We start from the raw sequence: 24,507 nt of genomic DNA on the forward strand, positions 1-24,507 counted from the left end.
AGCATATTCCTGTGTAGATAGAGTACCTTGCTTTAGATGATACAGCTGCTCTCCAGCGGCTACTTCCCCATCAGAACGTCCAAACACCTCTTTGAAATACTCCGTGAAGGTAGTGATGGAATTCATGACCGGCCCGGCTTGGTTCCAGATCGTCTCAGCCCATTTAAGTGCAGGTCCAGAGAGTAGAGATACGATGTAGGCGATCTTCGACTTATCTGTGGGATATAGAGAAGGTTGCATTTCGAATATGAGGGAACATTGTAACAGAAAACCATTGCACTCCCCCGCTCCGCCTGAGTAGGGCGCTGGTCGGGCCATGGGACTGGAAGGAAGGGCCGAAGAAGAAACTGTGGAGGCGGAAGTGCTCGGTGCTGGTGGTGCGTTGGAAAGTGGAGCTGGTGGCTGTAGAATCCGCTTCAACTGGTCCACCAGCTCTTGAAGGTGATCGGGGGTGCTCATGTTGTCGTCGTTATAGGTCCGGGCTTCTGTTATGAAGCGGACAGGAGACAGAGGTAAGGAAACGTTAGGGTGTTTATTAAATGACAACAAGGAGCACATGAAGGATAGCCAGGAGGATCAGGAATGATGTTGGGGTCTTTTCCTCCGTGGCTGGGTAACAGGAATACACGAGGATGGACAGCACACACCAGATACAGCTGACAGAGGATGACACAGACTTGGAAGGACTGGAAGACAGGACGATTCGGGAGGACCAGGAAGACTAGGAGGAATACAAAGAGAACAGGTAAGTAAATCGTTTGTTTTAGCTGAGGATGACTACGCTGAGTGGTCGCTCAGTTGTCCGCTTTCGTCGAGACGAGCCCGGACAATGAGCGACTGGAGTGCTGTGCTTTTATCTGGTGCTCGTGAATGTGATGCAGCTGTGTGCTCATTAGAAGTCAGGTGATGGTGATCTTCGTGAGTGGGGGTCGTGAGAGCCTGACCAATCCATGACACTGCGCCACTGCGTTGCTCTATATATATTTATGCCCTATTTATACATGCACACACATACCTGCATATACTTAAACAATAATGTCTTTAATATGTATAAATAATTAATGATATATATTTTTAAATAGAATATAACATTTTTAAATAGAATAAACATTTCACAGCAGGGCTAATACTTTTGAATACATTGATTTGAATAAAAATAAAAATGTGAATAAATTTTGAATAATATAATAAAAATATTATAATAAGTATGCACAGAAACACAAACGTTTATTTTGTATGCAATTAGTTTTATCATTTAACAGCACTGGTAAATAAATCATCTTGAAGTTCACTGACATGCATCTGTCTTCACTCTTTAGATTTTCTACAGAGGTACATTTTGGTAAATTTGTGTACAAATATAGTATTGCCGTCATTTCATAAATAAAGAACACATAAGTTAAATGTGATCTCTGTTGTACACAACAGTTACAATATGCACACAATTGTGTATCAATGAGTCACCTGTGAGACCAAAGATTAAACCACACAAATTGCACAAATGTTACTTTCATCTTAAGATTTATGTCATTTGTTTCATAAAAACAACATTTAGTCATCGATTCATTAACTTCACAAAAACAGTATACACTTGCTGATACTTTCATGTAAAATGTTAAATAAATACTTAGGGTTTTTTTATTGATTGTTATTTTCCACAAATACCAAAACAAAAAGTGTGAAAATAAAAAGTATGGGTTTGTAATCAGTGTTGGGTATAGTTAGTTACAAAGTAACTAGTTACTGTAATATAGTAAGGGATTACTTTTCAGTTTACAGTTATTTACAGTTACCTATAATACACTTGCCTTAAATACAGTACATAAATTCAATAGGTCTGTTAAGTCAATTCAGAGAAGCAGACGAATTGTTTGTTTGTTTGGTTTTGTTATGCAAATATATTTTGCAGAATATGTTTAGCTTAATAAGGCCACATTTATCAAGACAATTGAATATATTTTTTAAAGAAACAGTGAATAATTTATATCAATATATTGTGTTTATGAAGCATTGTGTCATTTCTGAGTCTGTTTGGTTCAAATTTAATAATTTAATACTGTCTATGCGTTAAGATTAATGGGGGTTTTAAATAGCTATTGAGTCAAGTAATTAAATACTTATTGAGTAATCAAGTTACTTTTCAGATTTTGTACTTAAAAACAGTTTAAATGCAGTTTTAATTACATAATTAGTAATTAATTACTTTTTAAAAGTAATTTACCCAACACTATTTTTTAAATATAATAAGTAATTATGTGTTGTTTCTCAGTCTGGGAAGTTGTTAAGCTCATCTTTGCCAATATTTCCTCCACTGAGAATCACCACCACATTCTTGTCTTGAATATCTGGTATTTTGTCATTGATGATGGCAGTGAACGCAGCAGTGCCCGAAGGTTCAACAACCAGACCGGCTTTATAAAGTGTGGAAACTGCAGATTTGATCTCCTCGTCGCTCACCAGCACGATCTCCTCCACATACCTCTGACAAAGCTGATACGCCAGCGTACCTGAAAGAAAATCACAAAATGTGGGTTTTAGTTAGCATGATTAAGAATATTGACGACGTTATGATAAAAATGCACAATAAATTTCCACTTAATTAGATTTCTTACCTGCAAATGGAGGCGCGAGCCCTGAAGCAATGCTTTTAGCGTCCATACCAACAGGCTTTTTCTCAATGAAGCTCTTATACATTGTACAAGCTGTTGAAAATCAGGTTTATTTTATTTTACTTCTTGCACATACGGTATCTTGTTAAAATTTACTAGAGATAAAATAACTAAAACTAAAACAGTTAAACCTTAATAACATTATAATTACACAAGACAACCAAAAAATAAAAAAATAAATGCAAAAAAAACATCAGATAAGGAATTTTTTTTAAATTATAAAATAAATAATGGTTCATATGCTAAACATTTTCGTCTGGTTCCACAGACAGAGCTTAGATTAAGCCAGGATTATAGACCATAGTTCAACTGGGACATTTAAGTAATTTTTACATATGTGCCATTTAGAAATCATAATTAATGTCCATGTCCTTGTTGAGATTAAACAAAGGCACTTGTATATTTTAAGGCCAGTCAGTAAAAGATTATTTCAGTTAAAACAACTTAGACTTACATTTTAGACTGGGACTATTTCTAAAGGTCTTATGAAGTACGTTAAAATGGGCATATTTTATTCAAAATTTGATGTAATCTCAACTAAAACTTGAAGTCAGGATGGGACATATAGTTGCACTTTCCATTTAAAAAAAAGCCAATAGCTTTTAATTTTTTTTATCACAGCTCTGCCAGTGAGAGTGTTTGAGCTCAGGTGCATCAAATGAAAAGGAAATGAGAAGCGTCATTAAGGGGACGGGGCATGTCAGATACTATAGAGCATTTGATTGGTGAGAAGATTTGATGAGAAACTAAAGTATGAGGTGAAAATTAAAATAAATAAATAAATAAATAAATACATAAAATCATTGATTCATTTAGCCAGAAATGACAAACTGCAAACTTTGGATGTTTTGGAACGTTTCACTGTTTTGTAGCACACTAGCTTATAGATATCCTTAAGACTAACATACTCACATCTAAAAAAGTGAATGTCTGTGAATCTGGTGGTTTATAAGTAAAAAGCACATCATGAAGTCTTTACACATCAGCACTTTCTGACATTAATATATAAGGGAATTTTCCTGATTCACCTCCTTCTGGTTCCACTCCATAGATCTTTGTGTTCTCACAACCAGACAGTTTGATGGCAGCGGCCACACCAGAAAGTAACCCTCCACCACCACAGCAAACAACCACCACATCTGGATAGGGTACAACATCCAGGATCTCAAAAGCTAAGCTACGGACACAAGGATTCAAAATATATTTCATTGTTCATGTTCAATTTATTAAACACAGAAAAAAAGAGAGAATAAGATTTAAAATCTACTATTATGTACAGTTTAGATAATAACATGAAGCTTTAAGATTATAATATGCAACCTTTAGACAAAAATAAGGTACAAAAGTGTATGTTCTGAATCATTTTAATTTAAATAAATCATTTAAATATTTCACCACTATAACACAATTGCTAGTATTTGCAACACAGAAGTAATTTGTAGGCAAGTTAATGCAGTTCAAGTTTTGGATACAACTTGTGCTCTTCATTCACGTTAAAGATCTTTCTTCAAATTGTGAGACAAATGTCTGGACATAATATTTGGAGAATTTTAGTTCTAGAGCAGAGTTATTTTACTTTTGGAACAGGAGGTTCAGGAGTTGTCACTCGGATGGTTCCTGTTCAAAAGACACACATCTCTACCTACAGAGTCCATATTGTACTTTAAAAGGACAGTTCAACCAAAATTGAACATTTGCTCACCATTTACTTACACTTACGTAGTTCTAAACTTTTTTCTTTCTTTTGTTAAATACCAAACAAGATATTCTGATAAATGCTGCGGACAGAAGCAGCCATTGACATCCATGGTAGAAACATAAAATTACTAAGGAAGCTAATGGCTTTTTTTCCCCACACTCATTTATCCTGTTCAAACTACTTGTTTAAAATGAGCTGAAACAACACAATTCTTGAGATTTTTTTTTTGGGGGGGGGGACAACTTAATTTTTTTACATTCAATTCACTTAAATTTGTAACGTTAACTTAATACATTTTTATTGGAAGAACATGAATTAAGTGTGTGGGACCCTGCATTTTTTACAGTGCAGCATTCTTCAGTAGATCTTCCTTTGTGAAAGAAACCGTCAGGTTTAAAACTCTATTCTAACATACGAATTTACTCATCGAAGCACAGACATTTTCAAAACAATGTGTATACTTTTTAGTTACTAATACTACCACTTGGGTACCAAATATGGACCCTTTAGATACAAAAGTGTATCTTTTTAAAAGGTATGGGGCTTAATAATACATACTCAACCCTGTTCCTGAAGATCTACCTTCCTGCAGACATTAGCTCCAACTCTGATCAAACACCACTAAACTAACTGAATACATCTGAAGGTGGACTTAGTAATTAAAGACAGATGTGTTTGATAAAGGTTGCAGGAAGGTAGATCTCCAGGAACAGGGTTGGGCACTCCTGACCTAGCTGGTACCATGATGTCAAAATGACATAAAAACCACATAAAAAATTCTATTTAATTTGATCTAACATTGGCATAAAAAAATTACTACAGGACAGTATTGTAATAGAGTTTTGACGTGTGTTTTGATGCTAATGTTAGATGTCAATTTGACATCTTTTTGACATCAAAGTAGTTTGCATAAATTGGGATACAAAATGTACACTGTACATTTAAAAATGTAATTTAAGAAAAAAATTTCTTAAATTATAATACTGTTCATGCCATTTTTTTTTTGGTGGTCTAAAGGCCAATAATGTGTGGATGTCAAACAGACGTCAAGGATTGGGATCAAATCGATTGCATTTTTTGACGTGGGATACTTGATGTTAATTTAATATCAAAGTAGTTTACATGCATTGTAGTGTTACAAAATGTGTGGATGTCAAATGGACATCAAGGTTTTGACATAAAATCAATTTCTATTTTCTACAATTCTTTTCTACATACTACATTCTTGTTGTCAGTTTGATGTAATTTTGGCACTGTGTTGAATGCACTTACAGTCTAAATGAAAACATTATAAAGCATCATACGGCCTCTTTAGACACCACACATGTTCTTAACCTGGAATGTCCAGCGATGAGGTCTGGATCATCAATGGAATGAAGGAAAGTCATGCCGTCCTCTTGAACACACCGGTTAACAACACCCATGAGATGAGTAGTTGGGACTCTTTCAACCTCAACTCCCAAACTCTACACATTTGACACATTTCTTATTAAAGAATCAATAAATAAAATTGAGTAAGTGCATCTGAAGTCTATAAAGATGAGTGTCGTACTTGTATGAGCACAGATCTGGAAATGGGAGCGTTTTCTAGCATCACCACTTTGCCTTTGAATCCATAATGCTTACATGCGTATGCAAAAGCTTTCCCATAATTTCCAGAAGACATGGTCACAAAATGGTCCCCTTTGAGTCTCCTGGCAAACTGGTTTGCAACACCTCTTATTTTAAATGAACCTGCAGGAAGAGGACAAACAAAAACCTGAAAACTTGAGATATTATGATTAGGATGTTAAAGAGATAGTTCACCCAAACATTCAAATTTACTCACCATTTACTAACCCTCAAGTGTTTCCATAACTTCATGAGCTTCCTTTTTTTCTGATGAACACAAACCTTTCTAACACAAAGGTTTCCAACATTCTGAAAAAAGGTTTGAAACCTGTAACCATTGACTACCATAATAGGAAAAAACAAATACTATGGATGTGAATGGATACAGGTTTCCAACATTCATCAAAGTAAATTTGTTTGAGTTCAACAGAAAAAAAGAAACTTAAACAGAAATATGACAAGCAATGTTATTTTATTAAATGAAAACTAAGATTAAATTTATTTGTCAAAATTAGAAAATCTGACTTGTATTTTACAGACTTGTATTTTTTTTCAACTTTTTAATCTCAAAATTGCATAATTCTGACTTTTCCAAAGAATTGTGAGCTATTAAGTCAGAATTGTAAGTTATAAAGTTGCGATTGCAACATAAAAAGTCATTCTGAAATAAAAAGTTGCAAATCAGAGTTACATAGTCAGAATTCTGAGTAATAAAGTTTGGGGGTTCTAACATGGTGACTCAACACTCAGACTAACTGCTCCAAACACAGATGGCCAGTTTTCAAATTTTAGGACACTTTATACAACTGACGTAATAGCCTCTGAGTTCAACCGTGGTCACATAGAATATTGCTTTGCCATGACAAATCTGAGAATTACAAGAAAAAAATCCAGATAAAACAGAAATATCCTGACAGCGATGAAGCTAACGTTAGCACCAAGCTAATAGGTGATGCTACAATGAACAACGAATAGATTGAGGTGATGAAGGCTCTCACAGATTTGAAGTACCTTTTCACATCTCAAATGGAAGAGCTCTGAATGCTATTCAAGGGATTAAAAAATACAATTTCCAAATTTGGAGGCAGATTATCAGAAGCTGAACATCGAATTAGCAAAACCAAGGATAATGTGGAAAAGCTAAAGAAAACGTTCTGGAAAGACGAGTTGTAAAACTCAGCGTGGACCTGCATGACTTAGAAAACCACATTTGCTATTGCAATCTCCGCCTAGTCAGGACGGATACAGCAAACTTTTTTGAAAAGTGGCTTACCGATGTGTTTGGAGCATCTACCTTTCTGAGCCCAGTGATTATTAAGAAATAAAGTCGCAATTCTGAGAAGTTGCAACTGTATATACAGTTGAAGTCAGAATTACTAGCCCCCCCTGAATTATTAGCCCCCCTGTTTATTTTTTCCCTAATTTAACGGTGATAATATTTTTTCAACACATTTCTAAACATAATAGTTTTAATAACTCATCTCTAATAACTGATTTATTTTATCTTTGCCATGATGACAGTAAATAATATTTGACTAGATATAGTTCAAGACACTTCTATACAGCTTAAAGTGACATTTAAAGGCTTAACTAGGTTAATTAGTTTAAGGCCAGGGTAATTAGGCAAGTTATTGTGTAATGATGGTTTGTTCTGTAGACAATCAAAAAAAACAATCAACTGTATATCATGCAGTTGTGACTTTATTGTGAGGAAAAAAAAAGGCAGAATTGCAACTTATAAAGTAGTTTCCTGTTATAGAGATTAACCTTAAATGGAGTGTTTCTTCGCTTCTTCAGAGTTTATAATGCAGTTTTACTTTATATCAGAATAATAATTTTATTTTTCAGTATTCTGACTTTTTTAGCGTTTACATCACACAATTCTGAAAAACAATTCTCAGAATTGTGAGTTTCTGAGAATTTGTGAGATGTTTGTGGGAATTCTGAGATTAAAAAGTAGCAATAATGTTTTTTGTTTTTTATTCAGTGGCAGGAATGGGCTTCTATACATATCAGTCAAGAACATGATTATATACAAAAAAACACTACACAAACACAATTTCTATAGAAGCATAAAACGTGTTCTAACCTTCCTTTAATTGCCAAAAAATGTAAAGTAGTCATGTCCAACTACATATATGATGTTTAATATGAATTCTTTATAATTCTTTTTACTTTGATTTGTTTGAGTTGCATGTGCATGCTTTTAGATTCAGAGTTTGCTCAAACTATTATTATTTTATTTTAATTGCTAAGGTTTGTGCTGTGTAAGCTGTGCAAACACATGATGTGTTCTAATAGAACTAGAATTACTAAAACTGAAACTAAGTATGTAAAAACTAAATAACTTAAACAAAACCATAAATGAAATGAACTTTAAATACATCTAAAACATATTAAAAGATTATTTTAAAATGCAAAACTAAGGAAGAGTAAAAGAACTTTCAGTTTTGAAGGAACAGTCCCTTTAAGAAATCAGATTAAAATTGTAACAAACAAACCTGTCCGCTGCATGTTCTCCAGTTTGATGTGGATATTGCAGGAAGTGTGGAGGGGCAGTGTGGTTTGGGACCATGGGATCAGTGGCGTCTTGATCACATCCATTGGGCTGCACCTGACCATCTCGCAGGCCTCTCTGAGCATCTCTACGGTAATCATGTCTGCTGAAACATCTCCCATTTTTCTGATTTGATGGAGAAATTTTACTCTTAATAAGTAAAATTACACAATTGTGAAAAAAAAAGTTCATATAAATTTTATTAAACTTTAATTTAATATTATAATCTTATACTTATTTAATCCCTAAAAAGATTTTGTTTTATTAGCAAATCTTATTCAGTTAACTCGTTTTGATTGCTATAATTCATTATCTCTGACAAAAGAATATGTTTTTTGGCTTTATTTAACAAAAAATATCAAACATATTTTTTAGATTAAAAAAAAATCACAAAATAAGGTGCAAAGCAAAGTTCAATTTCCAAACACAGAACACAAAGCACTTGAAAAAATGAAAATCGGCTAAAAGCCTTGATTTAATGTCAGCAAACACTCTTTCAGCATTATATTCAATTGTATCTCTTCAGCTGATACTGATGGGCATTTTAGCTTTACCCAAAATAACATTCTAAAAATATTTTGCAAACTGTCAATACATTTTTGAGTCTAGAACAATACAATAGTCTTTCTTGAAAACAAAATGTACTTTTACTGCTAAGAACTGGGTTTCAAAGAGATAAAAGCATTATTATCAATAATTCTCTGTTAAACGTGCTCTGCACTCATTGCTTATCTTAAAAACATTACGCCATGGTGTGTCAACTCTTTCTTGCAGTGCCTGTTAGTTAAAAGATTTCACATAAGCTTTATACAGTTTCCATACAGCTTTATACAAATCCATAAAAACAACTTTTTCAGACCAAAAAAATAATGATTAAAAAAAAAATTATATATATATATATATATATATATATATATATATATATATATATATATATATATATATATATATATATATATATATATATATGATATTTGTTAAAAAAGCCAAAAAATAAAAATTAATTTTCTTTTGTGCAGAGATAAAGAATTATACTAATCAAAACTAGTTCATTTAACAAATTCATTGAAATGTTTGGCACATTAAATTTAAAACTGTTCTGTTGCTTCAATAAGAAAGACTTTTTTAAAGTTCAATCAACGTGCATAGTTTTAATACAGAGGTAAAAGCTTGAATGAATGTTGTGACAGAACACAAACATTACATTTAAATCTAGTTATTTACCATAACTTATTTAGTTATAATACACCTTCATTATAAAGACAAAAAAAAATTATTTAAAAAATTATTATTTATTAAAAAAATTTGCCAAACCTAAAGTACATCTGGGGGAAAAACGGAACAATTATAAGCCAGAAGAAACAACACTGTACCTGTTTAAACGGCAAAGCTGATTTGTAACAGCCAAAATCTTGACCCCCAACAACTTCTCACCCAAACCTAGCAGAACTTGTTGAATGAAAGAAAGGAATTGTGCATGCACTTTGGGTAGTTTGGGTGTCAAACAAACAGAAGGCACATGGTCTGGGGTATAAATTGTCCATTACAACATTCCACAAAAAGATGATTTCCTCCAAGGATGGCTTGATGCTGAAGAACAAGGGTTGCAGAGCCACATCTATATATATATATATATATATATATATATATATATATATATATATATATATATATATATATATATATATATATATATATATAGAAATTACAAAAATAAAGATTCTTCTTTTTTAAAGTCTAGATATTAGTTTATTGAATGATTTTAGTTTGGGTGAATTGTTTGCTTTTTATAGCTACAAGTCATTGAATACGACTACTGTTTAAATTAAAAAAACAAGTTTGGAGATTATTTTGTGTTGTTTTTTTAAAGGTGTCGTGACAGGATTCAATTTTCTCATAAACGATTTAAAATTAATACCACCTCTCTCTTTAACTCATTTATCATTTAACAATTAATATGATATTGCTTTATACAATTTCTTTATGATTTATTTGTTGTTCTTGCTAAGTTCACTTTAAGAAACATAGCAATAAAACTATATGGCGGTAAAGATACTTACAAATCATGTTTTGAAAAACTCATTGGGTCTGACAAAGGACTTCCATTTTGATCTGTTATATGGAAAATCACTTATAAACAAAAAACGTTAGCCAAACGAATTAAACTACTAACTTGCTGTTAATTTATCAATCATTTACGAAGCCTTTTCGATTGTCAGTGAGATTGTCATGTTGAACAAGTGGCGTGCAGGGGCAGAAAATCTGAGGAATAGTTTTTTTAATTTAAATAATACATAATATTTTATTGTTTACTTTATTTTCCAATTGTTTAAATGTCTTCTACACTTGGCGAAACATTTGAGCCGTTCGACTATACTACACATGGAACAACAGTTTCGTTGTTTCCGACCGGTCAGTATTTTGTGACGAACTGTAGTTATGGCGACCTTCATGTCAGAGTCGTGAAATGCCTCATCTTTACTCCTTTAAACATGTTTTTGTGAGACTGTACTAAAATATACAACATGGGTCTACTTAGACATGTTGTGTGCGCAATGTCTGGAGGGGTCGACAGTTCTGTCAGTGCACTGTTACTCAAAAGAATGGGTAAGATTTCAATCATTGTACACTTCACTCTGTTAGCTAAGCACATTAGAAACATACAGATATTTCGTACTGGTACTACCATGATATATTGTCACTAATTCGTAAACATTTTGTCATAATTTGTGCTTATGATGTCGTATTTATAATATTATATTCGAGATGACACGTAGATTACATTGTAACAACATAAATCAAGTATTCTTCTTAATAAAGTAAACACTTGCTTGTGGCTTAAAAAATATTGTAGAAAATATTGTAGAAAGCTTGGAAATATTGTAAGTTTGTCAGTAATGTTTTAAAAGAAGCCAATTCTGCTCACCAAGGCTGTATTTATTTCATCAAAAATTTAAAAAAGGATAAATTGTAAAATAATATTATTAAAATTTAAATAATAGTTTTCTCATTGAATGCATTGTCAGATTTAAATTATTCCTGTGATTCAAAGCTGAATTTTCATCATCATTACTCCAGTCTTTAGTGTCACTTCAGAAATCATTATAATTGGATGATCAACTGCTCGTTTATGATTAGTTGTTATTGGTACACACAATCACTAATAATGATTCTTAGAATTATCAGTCATGAAACCTTTTGGCTTGCTTAATAGTATCTTGGAAACAGATACATTTTACTTTTAGGATAGCTTGGGTCAAATAATGTCGAAAATTATTACTTCTCTTGGCAATCTTTTTATTTACGTTATATATTTTTTAATTTCACTCTTGAACAATTTATTGTGATTAATCAAAGAAAATAAATTTTAATGGTACTGTTGAATGGAAAATGACAAGAACATAATCAACAACAACTACAACAACAACAGTAGAAGTAGTTACTACTACTACTAATAATAATAACATAATAATAACAATAACCTTCTTCTTCTTAACAATATTAAAAATAATAATAATAAATGTTTCTATTTAAATGTTTCAGACCTTTTCTTGAGCAGACCATAGAATATTTGAAGGATTATGTGACACTGAAAACTAATCATGCTTCTGCTTTAAATTACAAGAATGAATTAAAATTTAAACTACATTCAATAAAATAAGTTATTTAATATTGCAATATCATTTCACAATTTCACAGATTTTACTGTTTTAATTGATTAAGTGCAGCCTTTGTATAAGCTTATTATAAACATAAATAAAAATAAATATAAATAGATAGATATATATATTCATTCACTTACTTTTCGGCTTAGTCCCTTAATTAATCCGGGCTCGCCACAGCGGAATGAACTGCCAACTTATCCAGCCCATGTTTTTCGCAGCGGATGCCCTTCCAGCTGCAACCCATCTCTGGCAAACATCCATACACACTCATTCACACGCGTACACTACGGACATTTTAGCCTACCTAAATCAACTGTACCGCATGTGTTTGGAATGTGGGGGAAACCAGAGCACCCGGAGGAAACATGCAAACTCCACACAGAAATGCCAACTGACCCAGCTGAGGCTCGAACCAGCGGCTTTATTGCTGTGAGGCGACAGTACTACCTACTGCGCCACCACGTCACTTAGATAAATATATATATATATATATATATATATATATATATATATATATATATATATATATATATATATATATATATATATATATATATATAAAACATGAAATTATAAATTATTTTATTAATAAAAATGACATTTATTTACTTATTTATAATTAATATAGCAGAGCATGTAGTTTTCAGTATGCAGACAAACAGACACATTCTGATTCTTCAATCTAATGTCATTATGAAAGATGTGTTTATTTCTACCATCAGGTTATTACGTAACCGGTGTGTTCATGAAGAACTGGGACTCTCAGGAAGAGAAAGGGCTCTGTTCGTCAGACAGAGACTGCGAAGATGCTTACAAAGTGTGTAAGATGCTGGATATCCCTTTTCACCAAGTCTCATATGTTAAAGAATACTGGCATGAAGTATTTAGGTAAATAATACTGCACTAGTTGATTACAATACCAGTGTTGTACACAGTTTGTCCATGTTCTCTTTTCTTGTTTTTTGCAGTAATCTTCTTTGGGAATATGAGAGAGGGAGAACACCAAATCCAGACATAATCTGTAACAAACACATCAAGTTTAAACACTTCTATCAGTATGCTGTTAATACTTTAGGTAAGTTCAGAAGGATTTATAGCACTTCAACCTTTTGTGTGATCCCTTTTTCTTTTGTATATTTTAATAAGTACACGCCAAAATAAGGATGCTGTTTCATTTGTAATTCAGTACGTCTGTCAACCTGAATATTTGATGTATTACTCTCAAATCAGTTATTTGAAACCTTATAGTAAACATTTAAAGACACTTTACATGCATTTAACATTCTTTTGTATAAAATAAATTACTTCACCATTGACCATTTCTCATCTATTGAACACACAAGTGCACACAGTATAATCTAAATGTAAATATACAATTTAAGAATCAGAAGAACATTTTAAGTACAATTTCAGAAATCAGAATTAACATTTTTTTTTCATCTTTTCATGCTGACAGTGCTAAAAAATGGGACACCAATCTTTGTTATTTTGAAACAGATGTAGCTGTCGTATTTACATCACTGTCTTGTTTGGCAACAGGTGCTGATGCTATGGCAACAGGCCACTATGCCCGGACATCCCAGGAGGATGAGGAGGTTTTCCAACAGAAACTTATTGAAGCTCCCAAAAGCCTCTTCAGGGACCGGTTTGAAATTAGAAAGCGTAAGTCAGCATAAAGACGCCTGTCCATATGTTTTATGTGACTGAAACTGTATAGACCAGAGAAGCATTGCAGATTTATAACCATCAAAACAAATCTATATCTAAATAGATTTTTATGTATGTGTGCATTAATTAGTTTGTTTGTTTAATTATTTGTTTGTTTGTTTGTTTGAATTCCTAGCTTGCATTTAATCTCAAAATCTAAAGGCAACAACAATAATAATCATAATTAGTATTTAATAATAGTTAATCCAACAATAAAAAATAGTTAATAATTTAAAAAATAAGTATTGTTTTGATATTTACTGTGTAGGTTTTTATAATTATATTTTATATGCATTTTTCACCTTTAAAAAAATCATTGAAAGGGTTACGGTAATAAAAATCATGACCAAAATTTATTAGTAATTAACTGGTAAAATAATTGTTTATTTTAAGTTTTGTCATGATACGTATTTAAAATTCTGGTATTTCCCTATTCAAAATAAAATCAAGAAAATAATGAGGAGTTTAATTTTGATTAGGGTAAAGTTAGAATTTGAAGCACATATCATGAAATAAGTTACATTTTTGTATATAATTTTTTTTCCCATTAATATAAATTAGTATAAATTAATGAATAAATACATATTTTGTCTGGTCATGATTTTTACAATTTGGAGGTGAAATATAAATAACTGTCATGAAAACATTATACTGTAAATATTTTACTATAGGTAAAACTTTTTAAATGAAAGCTATTATTATTAATAACTATATTATACATTTTTATGAACTATTATTTATTATTAACTTAAATATTATTTTGTCATTCATTCATTGGTAAAATAATTGTTATATACAAAAAATTTAACTTCTGTCATGACATGTGCTTAAAATTCTGCCTTTTCCCTGTTCAAAATAAAATTTCTCATTATTTTCTTAGATTTTTATGGTGAAATATGGAAATGGGCTCTAGTTGACAATTTTTGTGAAATGATTTTTTTTAGTTTTGTTCATTTCAGTTAAGGTTTTTACTCTTCTTACTCTTCTCCGTCTCATTAGCCGTGCGGCTTTATCAAGGTGCTGATTTGTTGAAGGACCAGACGTTCTTCCTAAGTCAGATCTCGCAGGATGCTTTGCGGCACACATTATTTCCTCTGGCTGGACTAACCAAAGAGTTTGTGAAGAAGATAGCAGCTGAGGCCGGCTTCCAGCATGTGCTTAAGAAAAAAGAGGTACAAATTGAATAAATAGCAAGTTTTTAGATGTTGTATGCTGGATTTATCTCAGTGGCCTGTATTTTAAATGTAACTTAATCTCCTGATTAATTGATAAACAAGTGTTTTTGTAAACTGTGGCTGAAATCGATCAGTTCTAAGATGAACAGCAGATGGCGCTGTATGCTTTACAAACAGCCATACTCTCCTTGAATCCATTTTCTTACAAATACCACTTGAACCCAAAGTAATCAGTAATAAAGTTTGTAAAGCTTTAAGCGAATTACAAGAGTGTTCATTTTGAGCTGTGTTTACATTAATCCTGTAAAGCAAATTTACAGCAATCAACCAAACAACCAAGCGTACATCCTCATGAGAGTTTGAGTGTATGGTTAGAAAAACTAGCCTAGAGCACCGTCCGCTGTTAAAAACTAGTCTAGGGTGACATTTGCTGTTAAACACTGGCCTTGAGTGACATCAGTTGTCTGTTAAAAACTAGCCTATAGCACCATCTACTGTTAAAAACTAACCTAGAGCATTGTCTGCTTTTTAAAACCTAGCCTAGAGCACCATCTGCTGTTAAAAACTAGCCTAGAACATCATCTGCTGTTAAAAAATGAGCATAGAGCAACATCTGCTGTTAAAAACTAGCCTAGAACGTCATCTGTTGATAAAGACTTGTCTATAGCACCGTCTTCTGTTAAAAACTAGCCTAGAGCACCTTTTGCTCTTTAAAAATTAGCCTAGAGCATCATCTGCTATTTAAAAAATAGCCTAGATGACACCTACTGTTAAAGACTAGTCTAGAGCATTGTCTTCTGTTTAAAAATTAGCCTAGAGCGACATCTGCTGTTAAAAACTAGCCTTGAGCACCTTTTGCTGTTAAAACCTAGCCTAGAGTGTCATCTGCTGTTTAAAAAAAACGAGCCTAGAGCGACATCTGCTGTTAAAGACTTGTTTAGAGCGCAACCTACTGTTTAAAAAAAAACTAGCCTAGAGCACCATCTGCTGTTAAACACTAGCCTAGAGCATCATCTGCTGTTTAAAAAAAATGAGCCTAGAGCGACATCTGCTGTTAAAGACTTGTTTAGAGCGCAACCTACTGTTTAAAAAAAAACTAGCCTAGAGCACCATCTGCTGTTAAACACTAGCCTAGAGCATCTTCTGCTGTTTAAAATATAGCTTAGAGCGACATCTGCTGTTAAAAACTAGCCTAGAGCATCATCTGCTGTTTAAAATCTAGCCTAGAGCGACATCTGCTGTTAAAAACTAGCCTAGAGCATCATCTGCTGTTTAAAAACTAGCCTAGATGACATCTGCTGTTAAAGACTAGTCTAGAACGCAGTCTACTGTTAAAAACTAGCCTAGAGCGCCCTCTGCTGTTAAAAACTATATTAGCGATGCAGTTTAGAAACCGCAGAATCAAGTTCCCAAATATTTTTTTCACCACAGCACTAATTTTATATGCTTCAAAACGAAAATATTAATAACATTTTCTTTTTTTTTCTCCTGGAAGAGCATGGGAATCTGTTTTATTGGCGAAAGAGATTTTGAGAACTTTATCCTGGAGGTATGTTGTTGGATTCAGCTTAAAGTTGTATGTATTTGATATTTTCCTCACAAAGGGTACAAGCTTGTCTTTTGGTTGTAATGAAAACTATAAGAAATGTTAGATTAATTTTTATTATATTCAGTGTTCCTGCAGCTAATATGATAGAATTATGTCTTTTCAATTTTAGCTTCCACTTACCAAAATATATTTTTTCTATACCAAACCATTTTTTGTTTCTTTGTTTATTATCACAATGTTTCACATGTCTTTTATTCCTTTCTGTTGGTCAGCAGGAGGTCATCAAGTTGTACCTGCTAACTAAAGCAGACATGCCAGAAAAATATACATTTAAAGAGCTTTGGCTATAAAATGAAAATATAAAGTCTGGGGGCTCTTGTTTCTTTTAATTTATTTTCAAAATTTGAGCTAAATTATCCACTGTTGCTTTCATAGTGGCTGTTGAATGAAAAGGGGTATTCAACTACTTTAATAGTATACTACAAAACACAACAGCCCCTTGTTTTTCCCTTCATTATAGCTCATAAACATTAAACTTCATCTTCAGTCAGTAAAATGCAGGAAATTTGACATTTGGCTGAGAATTAACCCTGCAGATTTGTATTTCTAGAGAGTATTCAGTTTTTCTATTAATTTGTATAACACAAAATTCTAAATGCATCTAAAATTCCTAAAATTTTTGAATGAAGATAACATTATTTCTGAAAAAGGTCGGGTGTTTCTAAAAAGTTTCATTTTTATGGTCTCAACTGTCAAAGTGTGTGTGTGTATGTGCATGTACATGAGTGGATTCAGTGGATTAACTTGCACGTTCACCTGAAGAATAACAATGTGAACTAGCAAAATAAACATTGTACATTTTTAAATTCACACAGACTTACAAGATACATGTTTTATGTCCAACAGTGATAATATACTTTAAATCAGGGGTTCTCAACCTATTTCACTTCAAGGCCCACCTCCTTCTGCGAAAATATTTTAAAGGCCCACCTGTCTGACATTTTCTCTTAAACTGATTGTCTAAAAAAATGCTTATTTTAAACCTTTATTTATTAGCAAAACATTTATTTTGCCTTTACTATTATTCTCTTATTTTTCTACAGCATTTTATAAAAAGTGAAGCATACGTTTTATATAGTTTTATATATATATATATATATACATAATTTCTTTTTATTTTTTTAACGCACAGATTGAAATGATTTAGATTTTTTGACCAGTTATTCTTTACAACTACAGAGTATTTGGGCCTTTTCTTCAATAAATGAACCTGACAGGACAGCAGGAGATGGCAAAAAAACAGCTACTGCCTTGACTATTCATATCCATTAAAAATAAATAATAAATTAAAATACATTAACAACTAAATCTGTTGAAACGCATCGATCTGAAGGCAGTTGGGTTTGCAGTTGGATATTACTAGAGTTCGCTGACAGGAACAGTGACCAGCTGTTCACCACTGAAACACCACCGAGCCTCGCTAGATCCTCCTGTACATGGCCACGTCCATTATAAAACACTCGCAGAACATTCATTTGAACAACTATGCAGATATTTTAATGTGTTCACTCAAAGAGAGAGTGCATAGTTTGTGAATAAACGGACTTGTGTGACTTTGATAAGGTATGAGTCGCAGACATGAGGCATGCGTGTGCTGATTGATGTAACTCTAATCGTCATTACCTTTACATTTGCGTGCCATTTTGCTTTATACAACTGAGAATGTAGTTCTAGTTGGTGTGCAACGATTTGATGTTTAAGCCACAGTTATGTCTGTATTTACCAATGAGGCTGTTTTTGCATCGAGTCCGGAGTAATCAATCACAGAAAATGGGAAATGCCATTACTTTGATCATTTTAATGTGATGTATTTAATAATGAAATCAAATATTTGATAATTTTATATATATATATATGTATGTATATATAGTTCTAATAATATTATTTTCCTATACTGTATGTTATTTATTACAGTACTTAGAACCCAGACCTGGAAATTTCATCTCGATTGAAGATGGGAAAATCATGGGGCAGCATAAAGGTGGATATTTATTTCATTTTTCATTTTTAGTTAGAAAGTATGACTGATTTTACTGTATGTTTACACACAGTTTACTGTATGTTTCACAGGGTGGTTCACATTAACACTGGGGCAGAGGGCTAGAATAGGAGGGCAGGCAGACGCTTGGTTTGTTGTGGATAAAGATGTTGCTACTGCCGATGTCTTTGTGGTCAGTTATATGCAGTTAGGACGCTGTTATTAATTTTGTTCAGATTTTATTGGTTTGTAAAATTGAGCCTACTTTTTCAGTGTCCGAGCACATTCCACCCGGCACTGTTTCGAGACACATTACAGACGGACCGTTTCCACTGGATCACAGAAGAACCGCCTGCTGAACTCGTTCACACTCAGATGATGGATTGTCACTTCCGTTTCAACAACCGCATGCCTTTAAGTGAGTCACTTTTTTGCTAAATTATTATTATTTTAGCCCAACATTTTATAAATCATGTATTGCTGTGTTATTTTTTGCTGTGTTTTATGTATTGTTCATCATTAACATATATATATTTTTTAAATCTAATTTTAGTTTGTTGTTTTCTTTTTACTACTGTTTATACTATTTAATTAAATCTTAATTCAATAAATTTACACTACTGGTCAAAAGTTATGGGCCATTTTGTTCAAGAAAATGATTCTGTTTAAGATGGCATTTATTAAATGTAAAAAGAAAATATTGTTAAATATTTATTTAAATTTAAATAACTGTTTTCTTATTGTGTGTAGTTTCAAATGAAATTATTACTCCAGTCATCATTGCTTTTCTTACTATTACCGTTAATAATAATAATAATATTAATAATTAATATTAGAGTGATTTCTGAAGGATCATGTGACTCTGAAGACTGGAGTAATGAAGCTGAAAAGTCATCATTAAAATCACTGGATTAAATTATTAGATTAAATTATAAACTACTTTTGAACAGTTATTTCATAGTGCAATAACATTTCATAATTGTACAATTTTACTGTATTTTTGATTAAATAAATGCAGCCTTGGTGAGCAGGAGAAACTTATTTTAAAACATTAAAAGTCTTTTTTCTATAATTAAATAAGTGTTCTTATACCTTTATATTAATTGTTACTTAATTAGATTTTTAATAGTTTTATTTTTATTGAACAATACTGTCTCTTTATAGTATTTTTATATAAATTTAGCTTGTAGTTCGTGTGCCAAAGTTATTAATTTAATGTTTCAATATATTATTATTTTATTATTTTTTATAATAAAAAAATATATATATTTTTTTATTTTGTTTTATTTTGAGTTTTAATAGTTTTAATTTTCATTTATCAAAACTGGTTTTGTTGTAAACTGTAATATCAGCATCTTAATTCGTTCAACTCCATGAACTTTAATAATGGCTCTTAATAGTATTTTAATTTTCATTTAGTTTGATGTTTGGCATTTTTATTAGCGTATCAATGCATTTTATACTAATCAAATCAGTAAAGTTAAATTAAATTTTTAAAGTTTTTTTTATATAAGTGTTCCAATATACTTGTTTTAAATTTTTATATTAATTAATATTTTATAATAATATAAGGTTGATTTATAATATATTTTATTTATTCACTTTTAATAGTTTTATATTTATTTAACAAAACTGGCTATTTATAGTTATATTTATTAGTTATATTTATAGTTTTTAGTTTGTTGTTTTCTTTATTTTCTTTTCTTCATTTTCATTATTGTCGTATTGAATTTTATACTATTTAATTCAGTTAAAAATAATCAAATTCAATTGTTAAGACTTTTTTTCTTTATATTAAATAAGTGTTCCAATATAACAATATTTATAAGTGTAGATCATTGGAAAGCTTATTTATTCAGATTTCAGATATTTTATTTAAGTTCGAAATGTAGTTTGGAAATATTAACACTCCAGGACCCCATTTGGTAAAATGATTTGCCATAACTGAATCAGTGTCTTTTAAATTCATATTTGTAATTTCACTCTTTCAGCATTAAAAGTTTTGAGACTGTGTTTTAAACCATTCTAAAACCAGCATCTCCTTTCTTTCAGCTCCATGTACTGTAACGCTGAATTTAGATGGGTCAGTGTGGGTGATGGTGAAGGAGCCCATGAGAGGAATGGCAACTGGACAGGTAATCCAGGAAAATCAAGTCATTTCTAAATCGTTTACTTTTGATTTAAATTAGAGCCTGAAATATTCTTTTAACTAGATTAATCAATTTCTTATTGAATTTGCTTGCTAGTTTCAGTGTACATTCAGCCTCATTTTTAATTCTTTAATTTGACATTTTTCATTTAGCTGTGATTTATTTTTTTCATTTTTGTATTTGTCTACATTTATTTTAATTTTAGTAATTGTATATAGCAAGTTTAACTAAAAGACACGACTAGCTGAAAATGTTACTTTTTTACAGTACAAAAATGGTTTTATTTACTAAGTCATTTTACAATAGCCTTCTTGTGTTTTTATTAGTTTGTTTTTGTACAATTTTATATTTAAAGCAGAACAAAATATTAATATATGATATTTTCGGAGAGTTTTTGGACATGGACATTTTTGTCCGTTATAGACTTGAGTTTCTTTTTTAATTACTTATAAAATACTACATTAATTACTTCATAAAAATATGAATGTCGGAAATGATGATAATATTTATTATAATATTTATATATGATATTTTCACAGATCACAATTTACAATAAGGTTTCATTAGTTAATATTAGTTAATGTATTTACTAACATAAACTAATAATGAACAATACTTGTACAGCATTTATTAATGATAATTCGATATTTTCCTATGCATTTTTAAAATCCACATTCATGCTTGTTAACATAGTTAATGCACATGAACTAACAATGAACCACTTTATTCATTCATTCATTTTCATTTCGGCTTAGTCCCTTTATTAATCTGGGGTCACCACAGCGGAATGAACTGTCAACTTATCCAGCACGTTTTTACACAGCGGATGCCCTTCCAGCCACAACCCATCTCTGGGAAACATTCACACACACATTTACACGCATACACTACGGACAATTTAGCCTACCCAATTCACCTGTACCACATGTCTTTGGACTGTGGGGGAAACCGGAGGAAACCCACGCGAATGCTGGGAGAACATGCAAACTCCACACAGAAACGCCAACTGACCCAGCCGAGGCTCGAACCAGCAACCTTCTTGTTGTGAGGCGACAGCACCACCGCGTTGCCCCAAAGAACAACTTTATTACCGTTAACTAACATTAGCAAAGATGAATAAATGCTGTAATAAATGTATTGTAATAAGCATTAACACAATTTTTATGATGTTTTGGGCTAAGAGACAATTTTTTGACACAAGGGTTAAATGCTCTTGGCTTTTCTGTATGTAAAGAAAACTACACCTAATCGGACCTTCCTGTCATAAAGAATACTGATGATTTGTCATATATTTTCCCATTTTGTATGATATAATATATAAACAATAAAGTAAAAATCATAAAATATTTAAATAAATTTAAGACAAGCAAATGTAATGTATGGAATACTCATTTCTGATTGCTCATTTTTGATTGGTCATTCGTGGAACTTTAAATCATTTTTACCGTTCACATTCATATGTATCTGCTTGTCTGTCACGCTGCTTTTTTTTTTGGACAGTTTTTGACTGTTTGGCGCCATGTTGTGAATGGACAATGTGTTGGTAGTCTCTGCTTTATTCAGCCAGTTTTGTTTCTGTCGGCTTTGCGTTTTTGACTTCTGGCGCCATCTTGTGACCGAATTATGCGCATGTTAGTGCAACGTTAAACTCCTATCAGCTGATTTCGTTTCTGACAGCTTTGCTTATTGTAGAATAAACTATTATGGCTCAGAACAATGTTTTTGTCAATTTTTTATGTTTTGTGGGAAGTAGCAAAAATGTATAATAAGCACGATAAAGTACATATAGGACTGTTGTTGTCACAGAAAACAGCCCTTCAGTCTAATAAAACAGACTTCTTCAATCTGTTTATTCTGTGATAACAACCTACAGGATATACTTTATCCTTCACTTAATTAGCACTGTTTTTTTATTTGTACATATAAATGAGACATTTCAGCTGAAATTTTAGCTTTGTCTTTTTACTTTGCAGAAAGTTATAAACAACTGACAGGCTCTTCATCTTCATAAATAATATTGACAGTTTGTCATTTAAACTTGGACTTCACTGTCTTCATTTTACAGTTTGCTGTGTTGTATAAAGGAGACGAGTGTTTGGGCAGTGGGAAGATCATTCGTCTGGGACCCACAAAATTCGCTCTTCAAAAAGGTCAAAGCTACACAAACTGCCTTCCTAAAGACACCAGCCAACAACATCCAGAGCCTCACAGCTGAAACACAAAACATCTCAGAGGGCTTTGTGTTTTAAATAAGGCGCTGTGGAAAGATCCACTCAGTATTTAAAGACATTCGGGGTGGGAGAAGCTACAGAGACCTTAAAAGTTTGGTGTTTTACGCTGTGAAAAAAATATCAGTTTCTATAATTTGTGACTGTGTTTTCTGTTCATTTACGGTTGTGAATTACATTAGGGGTTGTTAATCTCTGCTCTGTCAACTTTTGACGTTGAAAATTCAACTTTACAGTTTAACAAAGTGACTTATTGACATTTTAGTAATTTGAAGTAATATAATGTAAAAGAAATAACATAGAGTAATAAGTCTGTAAAACACCAAAAAAAATTTACTGGCAGTTTATTACAATGTTTTTATAGCATAATATACAACACCAACCACACAATATATGTTTAAACTAATAAAAAAAGTTCATCAAAACCACTTTTTCAAACTTTTCATGGGTAAAAGTTGTTGGAAGAAAGATCAATGTATCATAATGCAATTAAAAAGCATAAATAAATGAGGAAAACTGCTAATTTACTGATATTTTTTACAATGTATGATTATGATTTTTTTTAAAATACTGTTGTGATTACATTTAAAGTAAAAATTATTTGTCCTCCTGTGAAATTTGTATTATGTTTTCAAATATTTTCCGAATTATGTTTTAATAGACCAAGGAACTTTTCACTGTATCTCCTATATTATAGTTTTCTTCTGGAGAAAGTTATATTTCTTTTAGTTTGACTGGAATAAAAGCTGTTTTTATTATTTGTAAAAAAAATTAAGATCAACATTATTAGCCCCTTTAAGAAATGTGTTTTTTCAATTGTCTACAGAACAAAGTATTTACCTAATTTGCCTTTAATTATCTTGCAAAATAAGTTGAAAAATATCATGCATTGTCATCATGGCAAAGACAAAAAACGAGTTATACATTCATTAGTAAGTCTATTATGTTTAAAAGATGAAAAGAAAAAATTCTCCCCATTAAGCAACGCTTGTGAAATATTTTTAAATAATTAAAATTTCACAGGAGGGTAATCATTTAGACTTTCATTGTATCTAGAAAATTGTAATGTATTGATTTTAGCGATATATATATATATATATATATATATATATATATATATATATATATATATATATATATATATATATATATATTTGTACTGCTCCGTTTTCATAACTGACATGTTATTGGTTATAGTGCCTTTACTGTTCACCACATTGTGATCTATGCAATATTTTAAACAAATATTGTGGTGTGTACACGTTTTTTTTTTTAACATTGTAAAGCGCTTATTTGTGCCAATAGAGGGCGTGAGCGAATAATTTGTGACTGCTGCTGCTGCTGCTGCTGAACTCAATAATCAGCAGTTCCCATTAACAACGGTGGTGCTATACGCCGTTTTAGTTAATAAATGAACTAAAACTAAACTTTAACATATTACAATAATATGTTATCAGCA

General features: G+C 31.7%; 2 protein-coding genes across 3 annotated transcripts; one reads left to right on the forward strand and one right to left on the reverse strand.

The window, feature by feature from the left end:
• Positions 1-2,265: 2,265 nt before the first annotated feature.
• Positions 2,266-8,658, reverse strand: srr (serine racemase). Its single transcript, XM_056455432.1, has 6 exons — positions 8,481-8,658; positions 5,921-6,102; positions 5,704-5,834; positions 3,698-3,846; positions 2,613-2,702; positions 2,266-2,507 (listed from the first exon to the last, which is right to left on the reverse strand). Exons 1-6 carry the CDS (start codon positions 8,656-8,658, stop codon positions 2,266-2,268), a joined length of 972 nt encoding a protein of 323 aa, XP_056311407.1.
• Positions 8,659-10,969: 2,311 nt separating this feature from the next.
• Positions 10,970-23,566, forward strand: trmu (tRNA 5-methylaminomethyl-2-thiouridylate methyltransferase). 2 transcript variants are annotated; one of them, XM_056455430.1, is made up of 11 exons: positions 10,970-11,143; positions 12,924-13,089; positions 13,170-13,276; positions 13,741-13,863; positions 14,908-15,080; positions 16,579-16,632; positions 18,607-18,673; positions 18,763-18,863; positions 18,944-19,088; positions 20,723-20,805; positions 22,886-23,566. In XM_056455430.1, exons 1-11 carry the CDS (start codon positions 11,062-11,064, stop codon positions 23,033-23,035), a joined length of 1,251 nt encoding a protein of 416 aa, XP_056311405.1. In that variant the 5' UTR covers positions 10,970-11,061; the 3' UTR covers positions 23,036-23,566. The 2 variants fall into 2 exon arrangements, with proteins under 2 accessions (XP_056311405.1, XP_056311406.1); XM_056455431.1 differs by lacking the exon at positions 10,970-11,143 and having other exon boundaries at positions 12,929-13,018.
• The last annotated feature ends 941 nt before the right edge of the window (positions 23,567-24,507 follow it).

This window comes from Danio aesculapii, chromosome 4, assembly GCF_903798145.1.
Source record: "Danio aesculapii chromosome 4, fDanAes4.1, whole genome shotgun sequence".
Lineage (NCBI taxonomy): Eukaryota > Metazoa > Chordata > Actinopteri > Cypriniformes > Danionidae > Danio > Danio aesculapii.

Bases quoted from the DNA above. Each gene is read 5' to 3' on its own strand.
- srr (XM_056455432.1), bottom strand. From the start codon at position 8,658: ATGGGAGATGTTTCAGCAGACATGATTACCGTAGAGATGCTCAGAGAG. The intron at 6,103-8,480 runs GTTTGTTTGTTA...CTCTTCCTGCAG, and splicing joins GGAGAACATGCAGCGGACAG to GTTCATTTAAAATAAGAGGT. The intron at 5,835-5,920 runs GTACGACACTCA...TCAAATGTGTAG, and splicing joins CCAGATCTGTGCTCATACAA to AGTTTGGGAGTTGAGGTTGA.
- trmu (XM_056455430.1), top strand. From the start codon at position 11,062: ATGGGTCTACTTAGACATGTTGTGTGCGCAATGTCTGGAGGGGTCGAC. The intron at 13,090-13,169 runs GTAAATAATACT...TGTTTTTTGCAG, and splicing joins TACTGGCATGAAGTATTTAG to TAATCTTCTTTGGGAATATG. The intron at 13,277-13,740 runs GTAAGTTCAGAA...GTTTGGCAACAG, and splicing joins GTATGCTGTTAATACTTTAG to GTGCTGATGCTATGGCAACA.